This window comes from Sus scrofa, chromosome 5 (assembly GCF_000003025.6).
Source record: "Sus scrofa isolate TJ Tabasco breed Duroc chromosome 5, Sscrofa11.1, whole genome shotgun sequence".
NCBI classification, from domain to species: Eukaryota; Metazoa; Chordata; class Mammalia; order Artiodactyla; family Suidae; genus Sus; species Sus scrofa.
In genome coordinates this window covers 56342882-56360113 of record NC_010447.5, presented here as the reverse complement: position 1 = coordinate 56360113, position 17232 = coordinate 56342882, and the positions used below count along the sequence as shown (strand labels likewise).

Here is a 17232-nt window from a genome sequence, read left to right as displayed (position 1 = left end):
CACGGCAACGCCGGATCATTAACCCACTGAGCAAGGGCAGGGACCGAACCCACAACCTAGTCAGATTCGTTAACCACTGCGCCACGACGGGAACTCCTATTTATCTTTTCTTATACAACCCATACCTTCATTTTTCTTACACAAAATTAAATGGTTGTTGAGATAGTTCTCTTTATAGAATTATTTCAGCTAATAGAAGAAGAAATTATAGACTATAACTAACTTGCAGCCCCCAATGGGGTTTTGGATTTAGGCAAAAGTCATCAATTGGTGCTGACTCTGAGAAAGTGGATAATCAGACATTATGCTTCTTAATTGAAATATGTAACACCATGTATGATTGTTGACCCCCCAAAATCTGAACCTGATCAAAGACCTATGACTATCAGACAATTTAGGGGAATTAAAGAGGAGAAAAACTTGCTAGATAACATCACGTGGATGTAATCAGCAAAATTCACATTATGGGAAATGCTCTGCAAAATGTTCAGATTTCTTTTAAAAAACTTAAAATAGACAGAGATGAAGGGGGACTATATATGGTTTAAGGGACATATCTGGCATTTGGGATATGTGGGCCTTTTTTGGATTTGATGTGAATAAATTATAAAGCAAAACAAAAGAAATTTAAAAAATAGAAACAGAGAGATTAGTAACCAGATACATGATTGTGTTGAGAAATTCTCTCTGTGTTAATTACATTGTGTATATTTTTTAAAGCACTTAACACATATATAACTTATTTATACACACACACACATACCCACACACACAGGACATGCTATAATATTTAGTTTAGCTTCAGAATTACCAGCTAGGATGGGAAGAAAGTGAGATGAGCTGAGAATGGCTGAGGCTGAGAGCTAGATAGATGGGATTTTTTTTCTACTTTTATGTTTAAAATATTCCATTATTAAGACTTTTTAAACTAGGGAAAAATAAAAGAAGATGGAGATTATTGATATTCTTGCAGACTGTTGGTCTCAAGTGTAATAACTGGCCGTATCTACACATTCTATGAGTTGAAAGAAAAGGGAATCAAAGAGGAAGGAGACGTGTCAAGAAACCCATAAAAAACAAAAAAGTTAACAGAAAGTGTGATTTACTTACATTTTTCTGGCTTATAAATCAAGTTATAGTGTATCATATGAAGACTTATCAAAGCCATAAGTGTAGACATAAAAGGAGCAAGTAAAACCAGGGTCCAGGCCCCTGTGTGCTGGATGTAAGATATTCCCAGAAAGACAATAGTTGCATTTAGATTCATGATCCAGTAAAACCTGGGGTACAAGACAAAAATTACCATTGAGTTACTTCAGATAACAATTGCTAATTTTAATACTTTTAATAAATATAAGCTATAAAGCAGTAGCATGTTAGCTGAACTAGATTTTGCAAATTTGTGTGTGTGTGTGTATGTGTGTGTGCTTTTTAGGTCCACACCCACGACGTATGGAGGCTCCCAGGTTAGGGGTCAAATCAGAGCTACAGCTGCTGGCCTACACCACAGCCACAGCAACACAGGATCTGAGCTGTGTTTGCAATTACACCACAGCTCAACGCCAGATCCTTAACCCACTGAGAGAGGCCAGGGATCGAACCCTCAACCTCATGGTTCCTAGTCTGAACTGTTTCTGCTGCGCCACAACAGAAACTCCCAATTTTGCAAATATTTATTAGCTTTCTTTTTTGAATTTTATTTATTTGATGTGTATGCAATTTTAAAGGTTACTTTCCATTTACAGTTATTACAGAATATTGGCTGTATTCCCTGTATTGTACCCTACATCCTTGACCCTATTTTACACACAATAATACATTCCACACCCCCATCCTTTATTGCCCCTCCCCTCTGGTAACTGCTAGTTTGTACCCTGTATCTGAGGTTTTTGTTATATGCACCAGTCTGTTGTATTTTTTAGATTCCACATATAAGTAATGTCATTGAGTATTTGTATTTTTTTGTCTGACTCACTTCATTTAGCATAATACCCTCAAGTCCATCCATATTGCTGCAAATGGCAAAATTTAATTCTTTTTTATGGCTGAGTAAGTATACCATTGTATACTACTTTATACCATTGTATATCTTCTTTAGCCTTCCTGACTTCCTCTTTCTCTCTTTCTTTCTCTTTTTTCCTTCCTTCCTTCCTTCCTTCCTTTTCTTTCTTTTCTTTCTTTTCGTTCTTTTCTTTTCTTTCTTTCTTTCTTTCTTTCTTTCTTTCTTTCTTTCTTTCTTTCTTTCTTTCTTTCTTTCTTCCTTCCTTCCTTCCTTCCTTCCTTCCTTCCTTCCTTCTTTCTTTCTCCTTCCTTCCTTCCTTCCTTCCTTTCTTCCTTCCTTCCTCCTTTCTTTCCTTCCTTCCTCTTTCTCTCTCTCTCTTTCTTCCTCTAAGTGAAGGAAGAAGCAGAGTCAACAGGTAAGACTGGCTACAGGAAGAGGATAGTGAAGGTTTGAGAAAAAAGGAAATGGTTAGAAATAGTCATATAAAAGAGGAGGAGAGAGAATGACTACATACTGTACACTTGAAGGTTGATAGTAAGGGTTCATTTGATGTTGGCCATGAATTTAGTGTGATGGCATGATTTTGCACTTTTTTCCAGATCTATTTGGCTCTGTGTGTACAGTAATATAATGGATGAAGAGTTGAATTTTGCATTCACATGCTCTACCACTGAGCTATACTCCCTGGAGAGATTAATTTTAACCAGGATTGTTTCCTTCCTCCCTGAGGAGAGTACTGCAAACCGAGGGGAGGGGGAGGGAGGAGTTGTGGATGCAGAATTAGATTATTAACTGAAGACCAGCCTCTTGACCTCACTTCATTCCACTTGCTGATTCATGGTGGGAGCTTGGCTCTTGCTGTGCTTAGCTCACCTTATCCAGGAGGGTGCATTGGTGCATGACCTGCTTCTTCTGGGCAGTGAGTGGAAGACCAGTTCTTCAAGTGATCCCATCAACACACCACTCCAGACAGGGAAGCAGAGTGTCCCTGATTGCTTTTGCTCAAGTGTGTGTGCTTATGCATGTGTATGTGTACCTGTGTGTGAGTGTGTAAAATATTGGATTCCTCTTTCCTACTGAAACTATGGAGTCAGAGGAGGGAGTTGGGGCAGTTTTTCCACAGTGTTTGCCTGAAGTAGAGCATGTATTATCAAAAAGATATTATTTTATGTTAGGCTACCCTTTTCCTGGTACTTTGCCTAAGGAGGAGCAGACTTTTCCTGGAGCTTCCCTCTCCCCCATACCTGTTGGCATTCCAGGGTTCTCCACTGCCCCCACTGGTGGCAAAAAACCCCTCCCAAAAACTCATTGCTCTCCTTTCTCATGTTCTAAGACCTCTAGCTAGAGTCTGTCTTCTTCCTACCTTTCCGAATCTCCTGTATTTATTTATTGTGTTGTGTCCAGGGTTTTTCAGAGGCAAAAAGGGGGATCTGTAAAAAGGGTTGGGCCTACTGTCTTGGACTATCCTGGACTCCCTCTATGATTTTACAACTGGGTAGTTTATCTTCCTATTACTGATTTGTAAGAGTTCTTTATATATTCTGGCTGCATGTATTTTGTCAGATATATGTTCTAAAATGTTTTCTTACAATCTGTGGCTTGCCTTTCATTTTCTTAGTGAATTTTTTTGATGAACAAAAGTTTCTAATTTTAATAAATTTCAATTCATTTTTTAAAATTGGTTCATGCTTTTTGTGTCCTATGTAAAGAATACTTTTTAAATGTATGTCACAAGTATTTTCACCCTTTTTAAAAAAGTAGTTTTATGGTTTTAGACCTATGTAAGGTTAATCATTCACTTAGAATTAATTTTTTAGTAAGGTGTCATGGGTAATTTTTTTTTCTCAATGATATCCTGTTACTCTAGCACAGTATATTGAAAATATCTTTTCTCCATTGAATTTTTTGGCATCTTTGTTGAAAATCAATTGACCTTATAAATGTGGTGTTTTTATTCTGATTCTTGATTCTGTCCTACTAAGCTATCCTTATGCCAATAACATAATATCTTTATTACTGTTGTTTTTCCCCTTGTGTTTTAAACAGTTTTATTGAGATAGACATGAGATATAATAAACTGCCTGTGCTTAAAATGTACAGTTGGTAAGTTTTGATATGTATGTACCCATGAAATGATCACCCCATCCAAGATCATGAAAGTTAAACTCTCAATAATTGACCTAGAAAAGTAATCAAATGTCAAACATGGCCATGCTGAGCAAGTTGATTGACTGTAATCCATTAATAGCAATTTATTTATCACAGTATCAGAGTGCAGGGAAGGTACAAAGATAGGATTTTCTAGGGCAACTGGATAGAGTGCCTAGGCTCAGCCTCGGGTCATTCTTTTATGCTATTGCAAGCTGCACACTTGAGTTGTGGCTGTAGCAACTAAAGGAAGCTGAAGCTGCAAGCAATTTTATAGTCCTTTCAATCTTTAAGAAACCTTCCTTTTTTTTTTTTTTTTTCAAATGCTAAATAATGCTGAGAAAATCCAAGAGGACACCATGTGAGTCTTCAGTGTACCATGGGGGGATGTAAACTGAATTGCTCCAAAGAGGGTCAAGGAAAATTACAATTCTTCGAAGACTTACAGCTTGTGAAATACAGTTAGAAACCAAAGAATTATAGTGCTGAATATATCTGTATAGGAAGAGATTTCACATAAGTACTAAATGTATTTTAACAAATGCCACCCAACCTATTTGATTGTGTAATTTTCTGAAAGAATTACCTAGTACAATCATGTTTTATATATGTCTTTGCTGATCCCTGGACAGGACAAGCCATAGATAATTAGGGGTGAAATTGTATATGCATCAACTGTAAAAAAAAGAAAAGAGAAAGAAAGAAATAAAAGAAATAAAAATCCATAGTCTTCAAACTCACCATTAAGACTCCTTTCATCTCATAGCTCACCAGCAAATTGAATATATAAAGCACCTCTCACACAGAAAGTCAGAGAGCAAAGCACTAAAGCAAAACAAATACCAGTGATTAAGGAAAATTGAAAGTAGCAGTAAAAATATGTTTCTTTAGTCTACTTTTAAACAGAGACCGGGAACTGCAAATAACTGGGAATATATATAAGTGGTAATTTTTTTTGTCTTCATGATTCTATGGTGTTGAATACAAATAAGGGAGGAAAAAAACCCTGTTGCTGCAAAATTCAGCAATCCTTTTGAGATTATTTATTTTAAACATTCACCTTAATTTATTTTTTAAAGTCATTCAAATATTTTGTGATTTCTTAGACTGGCCAGTTTTGACATGCTTCAGACATATTTGGTTTTATTTTTTATCTTTTTAGGGCGGCACCTGTGGCATATGGAAGTCCCCACGCTCGGGGTCGAATCAGAGCTTCAGCTGCCAGCCTATGCCACAGCCATAGCAATGGGGGATCTGAGCTGTGTGTGGACCTACACCATAGCTCATGGCAACATTGGATCCTTAACCCACTGAGTAGGTTCAGGGATTGAACCCATGTCCTCATGTATACTTGTTGGGTTCATTACTGCTGAGCCACAGTGGGAACTCCCAGACTTATTCTAAGAGATTATAAGAGAAAAATTTGAAATTGTCTTTCCAGCCTACTTGAGAAGGTACTGAAGTGGGAAGGAAAACTCAGGTCTTCATAACCTTACTGGACAACCTAAAGAATTCAGGCAGAATTTTTTATTTTGCCTTGAACAATTTTGGGATAATTCACCATGGGATTTGTGATTCTTCAATTGGCTAAAACTGAGCTATTTAGAAGCGTCAATGAAACACAGGGGTGCTGATGTCATGGTGGATGGCTGTTGTCAGTCAGTGCTTCTTTTAGCGTAACCACTGGCCCACTGAAGTACTTCAGTGAATACTCCAGCTGGCATGAATTTGGAGGAAGACCAAAAGGAAAATTTGCAGTTCCTACTTTTTATCTACAAGTATTTTTCAACAATGCTATTAAAGAAAAGGCAGTTTATGAGTTACCGTCGTGGTCAGTGGTAACAAACCCAACTAGGATCCCTGCCCTTGCTCAGTGGGTTAAATATCTGGTGTTGCCATGAGCTGTGGTGTAGGTTGTAGACACAGCTCAGATCTTGGTTGCTGTGGCGTAGGCCAGCAGCTACAGCTCTGATTTGACCCCTAGCCTGGGAACTTCCAATGATGTGGGGGAGGCCTAAAAAGCAAAAAATAAAAGAAAAAGAAAAGAAAAGGCAGTTTAATAAAGGAAGATCATGGATCTTGGTGAATAGACAGCACTATTAGAGTAAAAGTTTTATTTTTAATTAAGAAATTTTGGGGACTACTTCAGTAGTTCAGTTCTCTTTCTCTTGCTTTCCCTGCCTCTGTCCCTCTTTTATTTGTTTGTTTGTTTATTTATTTATTTATTTATTTATTTATTTTTTATTGTCTTCTGAGGGCTGCACTGGCAGCATGTGGAAGTTCCCAGGCTAGGGGTCGAATTGGAGCCGCAGCTGCCAACCTACACCACAGCCACAGCAATGCTGGATCTGGGCTGCGTCTGTAACCTACACCATAGCTCAAGGCAATGCCAGATCCTTAACCCACGGAGCAAGGCCAAGGATTGAACCTGAGTCCTCACGGATACTTGATGGATTTGTTACTGCTATGCCACCACAGGAACTCCCTCTCTCACTCTTTTAACCTGCTCTCATTCCCTTTCTGTCTTTGTTCCCCTTTCTTCTGTCAACATCCCAATTTTAACTATTGTTTATATTGTTGAAGAGAAAGCCACAGGCTCAGAATGGTGTTACTTGTGTTAAAGCCCATGATTCCAAACCTAGACTTAATTTATGACTTAACTGCAGTTTCGAGCTTCCCCAGAAATGTACTCTTAGTCAACCCATCTGGAAAGTTCTGGGCAGCATCCATGAAGTCATCTGTCATGTGGGCTTTCTCTACCCCTCAGGAGAAGAAGAGACAGTCTTCCTGGTAACCCCCCTGCCACTCCCTTCTCCCCCTCAAAAAGGTATCCTTTGCTTTTCTTGTGCTAACAGTGCTCTGGCCCCACCCTTATTCCTATTTAAAAAAAAACCCTTCCATTTCGTACAGTCCCTCAGAACACCCTTTTAAGTTGCTACTTGAGATGCTGCCCAATTCACGCATCACCTAACGAAGCCAATTAGGCCTTCAAATTTACTCCATTGAACTTTGTTTTTTAACAATGTGCATCATTTTCTTGTTTTCTGAGTTTAAGATCCTTGAACCACTGCACGTTTACTGATGAAAAATAAGTCCCTACTGATGTACCTACCAAGCTTAAAAGCAACCAAGCAGGGCTTAAAAAAAAAAAGCAGGAAACTGCGGGATCAGTAAGGGATGTAAGAAATTTCTATTTTTTTTCCTCAATATGTTTTAGAATACATAGTTATATGTTGGAGAGAAATTCTGTGTTGTATTTTCTGAAAGCATACAATTTTGGCAGAGATAATGAAGGAGATCCTGTTGTTATTAGGGTGAGCGGATAGCATTTGTTAAACTTGGCTAGAACCCATGCAAAGAGAATTTTGGAAGGTCTAGTGATTTTTTTTAAAAGCTATTCCTCAGTATGCAACTCAAGATATTCTGAGTACAAGTATATTTTAGAGATAATATGGGTTTGGTCCCAGAACACCAAGATTAAGTAGGTCATAGGAAGTTTTTGGTTTCTCGGTGCATATAAAAAGTTATGTTTACACCATGCTGTAGTCTATTAAGTATGCAGTAACGTTATGTCTAAAAAAATGTGTGTGCCGTAGTTAAAAAATCCTTTATTGTTAAAAATGCTAACCGTCATCCGAACCTTAGCACATGATAGTAGACACTCAAAGATCACTGATCATAGATCTCCATAATAAATATGATAATAATGAAGTTTGCATATTGTGAGAGTTACCAGAATGCTTCACAGAGACCTGAAGTGAACAAATGCTGTCGGAAAAATGGTGCTGATAGACTTGCTGGATGTGAGGTTGCCATATACCTTCAATTTGTAAATATTATCAAATTTAAAATTTATAAAAAATTTATAAATTTTTAAAATTTAAAGACTTTATTGCTGTGAAGCACAATAAGGCAAATCGTAATAAAATAAGGTGTACCTAGATTAATGAGTATTAACAAGATTATTCCATGAACTGCTTTGATTTTGTTGTCTAAAATATACCTTATAAATTAAGATTTACTATTGCAGAATTATGCAAATTTGTGTTTTGTTTCTATTCTCAAGGATTGGGTAGAATTTCTCAATCAGGGAGATTTCTAAGTATAGTGAAAAATTGTTATGAATTCTCAAAACTTTCTGAAGCATCCTGGTACAAAATAGGTGCCTTCCATCCATGTTTAGTTCTATTTCTTTTCAAGAATATCTTTAGACTATATTTGGAGTCCCCTTTCCTTATGTCTCTGGAACTGTTTTCAGAATTCTGAAGCGCTTGCTAAAAATTCACATTCTCCATCTAGGCTCCCAAGAAATTCTGATCTGGGAACTTGGGGGTGGGGCATGGGAAACATTTTTTTTAACAAAGCCCTCAAGTGATTCTGAAAATCACCCTACACTGCTTGAGAGCAGTGGTTCTCAAACCTGACTAATTAGGCAGCTTAAAAAAAATATATATATATACTAGTCTCTAGTTCCACCTCAGGCCCACAATATCAGAACTTCTGGTAGCAGGGCCCAGGGATCAGTGTTTTTTGAGTCCTTAGGTTGCTTTCATAGACATCTAGGTCTGAGAATCATTGCTCCCAAACAACTCAAGTGAATATTAAAACAGCCTTGGGGGAGTTCCCATTGTGGCTCGGTTGGTTATGAGCCTGACTAGTATCCATGAGGATGAAGGTTCAGTCCCTGGCCCTACTCAGTGGGTTAAGTACCCGGCATTGCCATGAGCTGTGGTGTAGGTCACAGACGTGTTGCTTGACTGTGGAGTAGGCTGGCAGCTGCAGCAGCTCTGATTCAACCCCTAGCCTAGGAACTTCCATATACCATGCAGGTGCAACCCTCAAAAGCAAAAAAGCAATAAAAAAAAAGCCTGGGAAAAAAGACTATGGGATAATAATTTTTTTAACCTCTAGTGTTTTCCTAAGATAAAAAACATTAAATTTATATAAATATTAAAATCAGAACATTTTAGTATGAGATGGATATTATGTGCAGTCAAATTGAGTACCAGATATTCAAAATTTATGGAATGGAATAAGTCAGTGTCTAGACTTTTTAAGATATCTACCAATATACTATTTAGGTCTTTACATCATGTATAATTCACTCTGATAACTGGTTAGCAACAGACTATGATATGCAAATGGGATGCAAATTGTCAGGTGAAGTAAGTAGAGAAATGTGAAAGCAGGAGTTAAGGCTAACTTTGGTAGAATTTAAAATTATGGTCATGAACAGACTTAATTATTCACCATTCCTTTTGCTTCCAGAAAAGATTCTGCACAGGTGTATTTACCTACATGATCTCCAGTGGAGTGACTCTTAATTGTACACCTCAGAATGTGGAAAAAATGCTGAAAGAGCCAGGTTCTGATCTGGATAATGGCACAAGGAGATGTTGGCAGATTATTATGCTTCTTGTTTTCAGGGAGTTTAGCTTTATTCTTTCAATGAGGTGCATAGCTGAGGAAGATCCAATACCAGATGGTGATGTTGGCTAGGAGAGGTTTTCTCACCTATATTTGGCAGCTCTACTCTGAAGTGGTGCTTTCAATGCCTAAGACATCCAGTCTCTACTATTTTGCATGCTCATTGGGAAGCTTTAGGTGGTATAGATGCAATGACACCTCTCATTAAAGGTCCTGTAACTATGAACATTTGACATCTGTGCTGAAAACAGAACTGGACTCTCAGCCTTCAAATGGTTCCAGATTCAAGTAGTATGATTTTTTTTTTTTAAAGAAAGTGCTGAAATTCATTATATTAACCAACCTTGTAATTTCTAGGGGCATTTTTGACTTGGAGAAATAGATTATAAATCAATGGGCTGCTCATTTTAAAGATGGCCTTCTCCTAAATGGCTTCCCTCTTTCCCAGAAGTTGCACAATGATTTTAGCTGATGACTTATTCGTCATTTCATAATAGCAGTGAGAGCTATCCTGATTTGAATACCTATAATGTGCTAGGATACTTGGTGTATAAACCACACAATAATCCTCCAAGTTATCCTCATTCTGAGGGTGTGGGATCTGGGGCTTTGAGAGGTGAGGGAACTTGCTGAAGACCGTAAGACTCCCAAGTGACAAAGCTAGGATCCTGCCAGCTGTCTGGCTTCCCAGCAGGCTCTCTGTCCATCTTGCCACCAACCCCTGCAGTATGTACCAGAATAGAATGAACATCCATTTCTATAAACTGCAACAAGCAGGTGTTCATAAAAGTTTTCCTGTAGTTTAGTAATTGAACTGAGAAAAAAATAAAAACATATTCAGCCTTCAAGGAGCTTATTATTTTTATGGTCTTTTATCACATTAAAGAATAACACCCTGGTTCTTTATACACATTTCTCAGTGCTTAACTTTAAAAAGTATTGCATGATTCCTTTTATCAGAGATTTTAATGAAATTAGAAAATAATAAGGAACCAAAGAAATGTGTTCATCCTAAATTTGGCCTGGCTACAGAAATTCATTTTCACTCCATTCCTCATCCCCCTTTCCAGTGTCCTAAAGCACAAACCCGTTGGGTGTCCCCTCCATTTCCCCAAGGAAATATTTCATTCATATAATGTCTCCTTTGTAATCAACACTGAGAAATGTCACTTTGATTAAACACAACGCTGAATGACTAAGACCACAGTACAATAAATTCTCCAGAGCAATCTTTCAGAACAACTGATTGCTCTCTAGTCTTAATCCTCTAGAGTCTTATTTAATCAAAATGATGTTGCTAATTAAGGATTAAAACCTCCGAATAGAATAAAAAAGAAGGATTTTTCTTTCTCCTTTGGGCAGGTCAAGGAGGCAGAATTTGCTATAGGGAAGTAAAGAGTCTCTTCCACCTTTGGTGAAACTGCATTATTCTCTAATGTTTGGACTTAATCCAAAATAGGCCTGAGTGCTTTGCAATATTAATATAATGGGTGGGGGTAGAGAGAAAGAAGAAAAGAAAGAAAGATGGAAGGAAAGAGAAAAAGGAACTCTCTTAGATAGCTACACATATCTAGATAATATTTATTCCAAAGTTTTTTTATTTAATCACTTAATATGAATTTTCTGTAAATATTTTGTCTGATGTTGCCTATGCATTGCTTTTATCGACTGCTAACATTGATGGAAAGACAGCATATTTTAGAAAATGTTGCTAACCCATTTCAAAGAGAAGAGGAAGCAAAAAACAATATATATATGTACATATATGTGTATATATGACATATATATATATATCAGATCTATTTGACATCTAGTGATCAATAATTCTACTAAATGCTGAAATACTCAGCCTCAAGATCAAAATTTCAATTTTTTCTTGGATTTTTTTGATAAAAATTGGTTCCTTCAAAACACATAAAACTGTACAAGAACTCACTGGGAGAGACAAAGATTCATAGATGGTGGTTTGGTTTTCATGGAGTATAAATTCTTTCAAGAGTTGGAGGTAGAGTGGATGTGAAATAGAGGTGCTAGTAGATGTTTTAACAAATTGTAAAATACTTCTTCAAGCATTATCATCTTCTCTCTGAATTTATAATCCCTGCCTTCTAAGTCTATTACCATATAGACGTAACTAATCATAATATCTACTGCTTATTGATTACTTCCACTGCTACATTCTTGGCCAGCAATACACATATTATCACTTATGATAAAACCCAAGAAGAGGTATTATTATAACTCTTCAGCAGTGGTCCAACTCACAAAGAACAAGGTCAGGCAATTTTGTGAAGTGGAGTTGAGATTGCCGCCAAGGCCTATTTGGTTCCAAATCCACATTCTATTCATATGAAAAACCACTTCACACATGTTTACCTGATGCTGATAAGCTGTGTGGGTCTATCCTTAACTCATAGGCTCCCATAATTACTGGCTAAATCCTTGTCACTACCCAGGTATTGTCCCACTGTCATCTACCCAGCCCACTCGACGACAAAGGTTAAACTACCACCATCAAAATGGGACCAGAGAGCAAACGATGAGAAACGCCCAAAGGGAGAAGAATGTCATAAACCTGTTTTCCCTCCTAGCCCATGCTACCTACCAGTTAAAAACAGACATTCGATTCTGGGGTCCATACTCCTGAAGACGATAAGCCCCCAGTGGACAGACAATGGCTCTTACTCCTCCTGTGCCAAGGCAGAGGGCCACAAGGGCTACGTGAAACAGCCTGTTCTGCTCCTTTTTTGGTATGTTGTTAATCATATGGTGAGTGCCTATGTAGAAATCCTCCAAGGGAAAAGCAGCCACAGATAACAAAGCAGTTCCTAGAGATAAAGGAAAAAGGGAATAAATATGCATAGACCATTGACTCAACAAACCATATCATAAATAAGGCGTTTCCTCTGAACAGAGCCTCATTATGTGATTGTCTTATTAAAATATTTCATCATGGCAATTCTGGAGGTAATACAATTTTCCTCAATGTAAATATTTCCCTCAATATGTGTTTTTGATGAATCTATAGAGTCCTGGTTTTTTTCCCTTCAAACTTGAGCTATTTTTTCTCTCAAAATGTTTAAGCAAATTGTGTCTATTTTGACAAAATTAAAACAACTCAGAAATACCTGATGTGAGAGACTAAAGATGTTTTTAGTCCCTCTCCTCCCAGAAAACCACTGGTAAGAGTTGTTTGTTCTTAATCAATGGAATGAGAGAAAACTCAATGATCTCAGACACTCAGAAACTTGTTAAATAAAATGTTTTAAGAACATTATTGTAGAGGAGATCATAGCCTCTCTTTTCTTTTTCTATTTCTCTTTTTCCTTTTAAAGCCCTTTTATTTCTCTCATTTCTCATGCAATGCCTTGAAGCCACACACACAGGTGAGGAGCCCGGGGTGGGGGTTGTGAGGTGAGTGTTATAATACAAGTTGGGAGGAGAGGAGTTTTTTAGTAGTTTTCTCCATCACCTAGACCAGCATCCTGAGATTTTCTCTTGTCTCTCTAAGCTATCATTGTGATTGTTCATCCTGTTTATTGAAGCACTTCCCCAATGTGTTCATCATAGTTTCAGTAACTCCTTGTTGTCTAGAAGAGCAACTTGGACTTTCCAGCCTTAATTTCTAGACTGTTCATCAACTTGATCTCTATACCTTATCAAACAAACTTGCTATTTCCCCAACATTGCTTGCAATCACTTCACTCCCAAATTTTTGTAGAGATAACTCTTGTTCACTATGAAAAGAAGCAGAATGTAGTGTTAAACTCACTCACTCATTTTGTTTTTTTAGCATGTAGCCGTAGTTCATAATAGGGACATCATGTTTTCAAATGCAATCTTAATTACTATATGGCAAATGGAAAGCCTGCCTTTTGATGAAAATGTTTCTCAATTAGTCTGCATGAACTTCGAAACACCTTTTTAGCACATTTCACTTTAGCTGTGAAGCAAATGAACTTCATATTTTCACACAGAATTTGTCACAAATTTGGGCTTGCAGTAAGAAGAAGGGAAAGGAGTGTGTTCTATAGAGTAGAGAAGAGAGACATGTGAAGAGATAATTATTATAAAATATAATTAGTGCAATAATAAACATATCAAAGTATCCTATAACACACACACACACACACACATACCAGTGTCCCTCAAAGAATACAGAGACTAAGATAAATTGAAACAACAGTCTTAGCTCATTTATTACACTTTACGCTAAAAGGAAGTGGGAATAACATAAACCAAATATTCTAACAAAAATACCGTCAAATAAGTTGCAAAGCAATGCAGTCAGAAAAGGGCACTCACCTAGGAAATGCAGAAATAAGCAAATATAGACCAGTTTGTTTCTTCCCAGGCAGATGTCAGCAAGCCATCCTGCAAACACAGGGGTAAGGATTGATGTCCCAATAAAACACAGGTTCAAAATGGCGGCCTGATAATTGTGGTAGCCAAGCTTGACGGTGCAAAAGGGGATCATATTGCAGACAACTTCAAAGAAAGTGAACCTCTCACACAGCTCCACTAGAAGCAAACAGATTCCAAGCTGAATTTTTTTCACAGAGTATGATGAAGAGAAATAACCAATATGGCTTACAGTTTCCTCCTTCTCAATCCTGTGATTTAAAGATACTTTCTCATCGGTGTTTTTAAAGCCTATAACAGACATGACTACCCTCTTTGAATGCTATGTATGCTAGTGGTTTGAACCTGGTGATTTTTGCCCCTGCCCCTCTAATGAAAAAATAAATAAGATCTTTGCTTTGAATTTCACAACTCTGTGCTAAAGTTTCATAAGGTTTTTGCACATTAATGTTGTTCATTTTAATGATCCAGGAGCACAGGAGAGGAGACACGAGTGTTTAAACCATGGTAGTTCAATGTAGCCCAATCTGATTTGTTTGTCTAATTACTTACAGGCTAAATTAGGCTCTTCCTCCAAAATTATATTGATTTACATGAATCTAGTACCATAGGTGTGGAAACTCATCTGCCTCACACTGATAAAGGTTTAAAAACAGAAGCAGAAGAAGCAGTTTTTCAGGAGAATTTGAGCACTAGATCAAGAAATAATTTGAGTCTAATAATTTCTGATACCTTAATTAAACAAGCCAGAACAGTACTAAGAGATAAAGCGTGAAAGGAAATCTGTTTTGAGGGGGCAGGATACCTTATCGTTATTACATTTCTTGTTATTTTTGGTTTGAATTCTGATAAGAAAGCTAATTAGGTAACAAAAGTGCTAGTACATTTAGGTAACAAGCAGAGTTTGCAAGAAAGTAATTTAAGTGTACTAATGAAAGGAGAAAATATTAAACAAAAACCCTCTTCCTTTAAGTTGACCCCTTGCTTGTAGAACAGCCTCTCAGAGGAAATCAGAATCAAAAGGTGCTATTTGACTCATTATTAGTCAGCAACAGGGGTACAGCAACTATCCCATATACATGCTTTGGGGAATATTGAATTTGGAATCACCCTGACCCTCCAGCTGAGTGAATGGATGTTAGCATTCTATTTTGGAAAGCGGGTGAGCACAAATTAAACTTAAAAAGCATCAGTAAAAGAGAACACTTTAACAGTTAGGGCTTTAGCTGCAAGGACATAGGAAGACAAGGGAATGGAATTATTGGGTCAAAGTCATAATCATTCAAAACATAGGGGGTGAGTATAGGAATGTTATTTTCATGTTGCAATCAAAAGCAAAAGACTGATCAAGGCTTTTGACTCTGGTTCATATCTTTGACCTGAGAGATTGGGAGCAAAACATTCTGTGTTGACCTCTTCTAAGAGTCTCATTGTAAAGGCATCTGTTTTCATCCTCTCAGCCTTGCTTCTCCCCCTCTTCAACACCCCGTTTTTCCTTTGTGTAGAGCGATCATGCAATTTATTATGCAAACTTGGACATGTTTGTGAGTGAAAGCGATGCTTCTTATTCCTGAAAAACAGATACACCCTGGGGTTTGCCTAGGGCAAACCCCAGTGTGTGGTCATCCTACCTTTGGGGGATGGCTTCCATCTGTAACAGGAGATCCTGGTGGAGCTTTCTTCTGGTCTGGGGATCAACCCCATGGTCTAAGACAGTCTTTTTGCTGTTTTCCTGCAGGAATTTTAATCATAAGTGGCATAAGATTAGACATGATGGAGGCTGTTTAGATGGCAGCTCCCAAAAAGGGATTGAGAAGAAAGGGACGGAGAAATCAGGGCCACCCTGGTCTTTATCCTGCAGTGGGGCCATGATTAGATGTTTTATTCTGTAAAGGGCTCCATTTCCAATCAATTTTGGTTTAAATTAACCCCCGTTTGATATCTGTGGCTTACAAAGAACCTTCAGTGATACTTTGTTTCTGTTTGCTCCAGATTCAAGGGAAAGTTACTCCCTAGCTACTGGCCATACATGTAGCCAGTACCTGACAAAGGACTCCTGCAGTGTAATTTTGAAAGCAGGGTAGCACCGCCTCTTCCCAGGGCCTGATGCTGATTGTTTGAATTCTTTGGCTCTGATGTGTATCCTTGGCCAAGAACAGGCCACAGGTTGTGGGAATCTGTGGTTTGGGGGTAGTTATATCAGGGAGAACAGTGGTATTTGCTGAGTGGGGTTGAAACAATAGGAAAGCTCCTTTCTTATTGGTATTTCTCAATACCAAGCTCAGAGTGAGCTTAAAGGGCAAATTCCAACTCCACTTGAGAATAAGACTTGGCAGGGAATATTGAATACCATCTTTATCAACACACTTGAGCCCTTAAGTGGGAACTTACGCATACTGAAGTTTTATGCAACCCTATCCTATCCTCCACACCCTCAGGCCTGTTCTCTGTCCCTGTCCCTCCCCCTCCCACGACCCTTAATGAAGTGATATTTTTCCTCCATTATAGAAGCAATATATGCACATTAGAAACAATTTGGAAAATGTCTAAAAATAGAATAAAAAACCCAAACCGAATATTTTTGAAGCATTTCTTTTGATGTTTTCCCCTCATGGCTAGTTTTTATTAGTAGGCTTTAAATATTTAAATTGTATAATTGTGTACAATTACTATGTAATGTGTTTTCTACCTCTTTCGTAGGTAATGTTATAAGCACTTTAACATGCCATTGTGAACTCTTCATAAGCATGAATTTTTATGGTTATTAATAGGTAGAAACATGGTTCACATAACTCTTCCTCCATTTTGGGTTAGTGACATTTGTCTCAGATCAGTTATATGTCAGTCTTTCTTTAACTCTGGACCATGGACCCACATTTAAAAGAACAAAACACCTTTCTCAGCAATACTGCAATGAATATTTGTGCATAAAGCTTCCCACTCCCAGAATTATATCCTCAGGCTAGTTTTTCAGAAACAACATTACTGGGTTAAAGTTTGGGAAAGTTTGTAGGCATCTTGATATGTAATGTCAAATTACAATATAAACTTAGGGCATTTTTTAAAATTAAAAAACCTGTATTATTTTGGGAAAGCAAAAACTATACTTATCACTAGAATTCTTCACTGGGAAGACAAAAGTCATAAGTCAACATGTGGGTAATAATGTTGACCATACTTGTAGGTGTTGAAATGTATATCTTATTTAGTAGAGAAAATCTGTCAGAAGCCTATTTGATGAACTAAGGATAATCCATGATTTTTATTAGGCACTCAGAGCCTGGATGCATCAG

The 17232-nt window shown here is 37.6% G+C and overlaps 1 protein-coding gene across 1 annotated transcript in view; it reads right to left on the bottom strand.

Moving 5' to 3' along the window:
• SLC15A5 (solute carrier family 15 member 5) overlaps nt 1–14243 on the bottom strand; it is an 84775-nt gene extending 70532 nt beyond the window's left edge. The window contains exons 1-3 of the mRNA XM_021092295.1: nt 13883–14243; nt 12183–12405; nt 1111–1280 (exon numbers count right to left, since the gene is read on the bottom strand). Of these exons, the coding sequence (XP_020947954.1) occupies nt 1111–1280; nt 12183–12405; nt 13883–14243 (754 nt within the window). The remainder of the gene's footprint in view (nt 1–1110; nt 1281–12182; nt 12406–13882) is intronic.